Genomic DNA, 2398 nt, shown 5'->3' with positions numbered 1-2398 from the left:
CACCAGTTGTCGCGTATCGCGGGGTATATCGCGACAAATAACTTCTCGATGTATTTGATGTAGCGACTTTTATTTCACACTCGCTCTTACAATCACCCAAATTACAATCTGACGATTACTGCTATCTGCAGTATCACAAATAGTACACTGAAAAATGCCACAATACAACTGACTAGTTGCTGGCTAACTCGGCGGTAGCTCCAGGACTCGCTGACTGTCTCAGTACAACTCTGCGGTAGCCACACTAGAACTCGAACTCGAACTGATCGATACGCACTGTGCATCCACTTATATAGCTGCAGTGCTTGTCTGTGGCGTAATGAGTGCCACTCTGGTTGAGACAAACACGCATGATGCAACACTTGTTTGTTGACTAGAGAAGAAGGAACTTTGCGATCATCTGCTATGAGCATGAACTCCACGTGAAATTATAGCGTGTGACTGCCAGCCAATGTCCATCCTAGCCTCTTTAAAAGACCATGTTTTGGGGCGCAGAGCAGACTTCATAGATTTCGGTTCATACACTGCACTGAGTCTCTGTGCACCGTCATAGGGACTTCATAAACTTCTATTCATGCAATACTCTTGATCTCTGTACATTTGTATCAACACTATTTATATTAAATATATTCACTGTATTGTACTGCGAGTTCGACTTGGATTTCAATCCTTAAGTGTCGGACGTAGTACAAGGAACAGTCTCCCGCTCGGCTAACCTCTTGAATCTCATCACCATCATAGGGATACAACATATATCACGTCATACAAATCTTCTATGTGAATTGGTGACTTCATTGCTGATAATAGGGATCCAAATGGGAGAAAAATCCAAACTGGGTTTGCTAATTGGGTTGGCCGAGCATGCCATATGGGCCGCTTCCTTGTATTTCCTATACCTGATGTGGCTTTCAATATCCAAAATCTTAGCTTCATCCCTGCCTACCCTATGTCCCTCTTCATAGGCATGCTGAGCTAGTTTAGATTTTTCTAGAAGACCTTCTTTGAGGTTATGCCTATGTTCCTGGAGCCGCACGGCCAGAGTCTGCCTGTTTCACTAATGTAGCTTCTGCCACATTCACAGGGAATGCTATAGACGCACTGTGCCATCTGTTGCGGATCTCTTTTCAGTCTAGTTTTCATAAGAGAGTTCCTGAGAGTTTTTCATATGGAAGATGGTACTAATATTATATCAATTACCTATCCGTTTAAACTTTTCAGAAACACCCTTCATATATGGAATATATACAGAACACTGAGGGTTTTTCTCTTTCTTCGGACGTCTACTGCCCTTGGAATTAATGACCGAGTGAATGAAGCCTTTGGGATAACTGTTCAACTGAAGGTCGTGTCTCAGGTTAATTTCTTTGACCAAATCTCGTCGATCTTGGCATATGGTGGAGGCTTTGTTGTGGAGACATTTAATCAAGCCTCTTTTTACATGTGGTGGATGGTTAGATTTGAAGTTGAGGTACTGGCCAGTGTGGGTGGGTTTCCTGTATACTTGTGTGACTAGTGCCGTCTCTTCCCTGATGACCAGAACGTATAGAAAAGAGATCGCATTGTCTGACTCAGTTTCCATAGTGAAGCAGATGGATGGCCTTACACTGTTGAGGTGGTCGAAGAAATCCTGTAATCTCTCTGGACCAAGAGGCCAGACTACAAAAGTGCCATCCACGTATCGCAGCCACAATGATGGTTTGTACGGTGCTGGGTCAAGAGCTAGTTTTTCAAAATGCTCCATGAATATGTTGCTAACGACAGGCGAGAGAGACTTTCCCATAGCCATGCCATCTTTCTGTTGGAAGAACTTGTCGACCTGAAAACAGGTGGTTCTCAAACAGACTTCCAGCAGCTCCATGATGGCTTCGACCTGCAAGACAGACCGTTCCATCAGTGTGACATCGTTGTGGAGCTTGTTTTCGATTATTTGTAGATTAGCTCTCATGGACTTAGCCCGGTCTCAGGTGTTCATAACCTTTGTGTTTTGTGACATCGGTTGTCCAGTGATTGAGGCTAGCTCTTTCTAAGGGACCCAACAGAATAGGTGTTTTCCTTCACCTGAGGACAGAAACAGATCCAGTTTCCGAAACGTTGTGTTTTTGTTAGTTATCTTTAAAACCAGGACGATGGATAAAGTCCGAAAACCCAATATCTCTGTGTTATACACCATCGTCAGAATCCTATAGTAATAATGACATTGATTAATTTTATTAAAAAATATTTCACAATTTTTACCTGATAATTTCCATCTAATGCAAATGAGACTGAAAGCAAAAAGGAGTGCCTCATTGCCAAACCACTTTCTCTTTTTGATCTCATGACAGACTGCTCAGTTTCTCCGCTGAATTCACAGTGAAAAAAATGTAAGCAAGAATTTCATGATCCTTTAAATTAAATT

The 2398-nt window shown here is 42.4% G+C and overlaps 1 protein-coding gene across 1 annotated transcript in view; it reads right to left on the bottom strand.

The window, feature by feature from the left end:
* Positions 1-2005, bottom strand: part of LOC111865932 — a 6232-nt gene extending 4227 nt beyond the window's left edge. The window contains exon 1 of the mRNA XM_023854376.2: positions 1604-2005. Within this exon, the coding sequence (XP_023710144.1) occupies positions 1604-1945 (342 nt within the window). The 5' untranslated portion in view covers positions 1946-2005. The remainder of the gene's footprint in view (positions 1-1603) is intronic.
* Positions 2006-2398: the final 393 nt, after the last annotated feature.

Source organism: Cryptotermes secundus, unplaced genomic scaffold (assembly GCF_002891405.2).
Source record: "Cryptotermes secundus unplaced genomic scaffold, Csec_1.0 scaffold2810, whole genome shotgun sequence".
Lineage (NCBI taxonomy): Eukaryota > Metazoa > Arthropoda > Insecta > Blattodea > Kalotermitidae > Cryptotermes > Cryptotermes secundus.
This window is presented reverse-complemented; position numbering and strand designations above follow the sequence as displayed.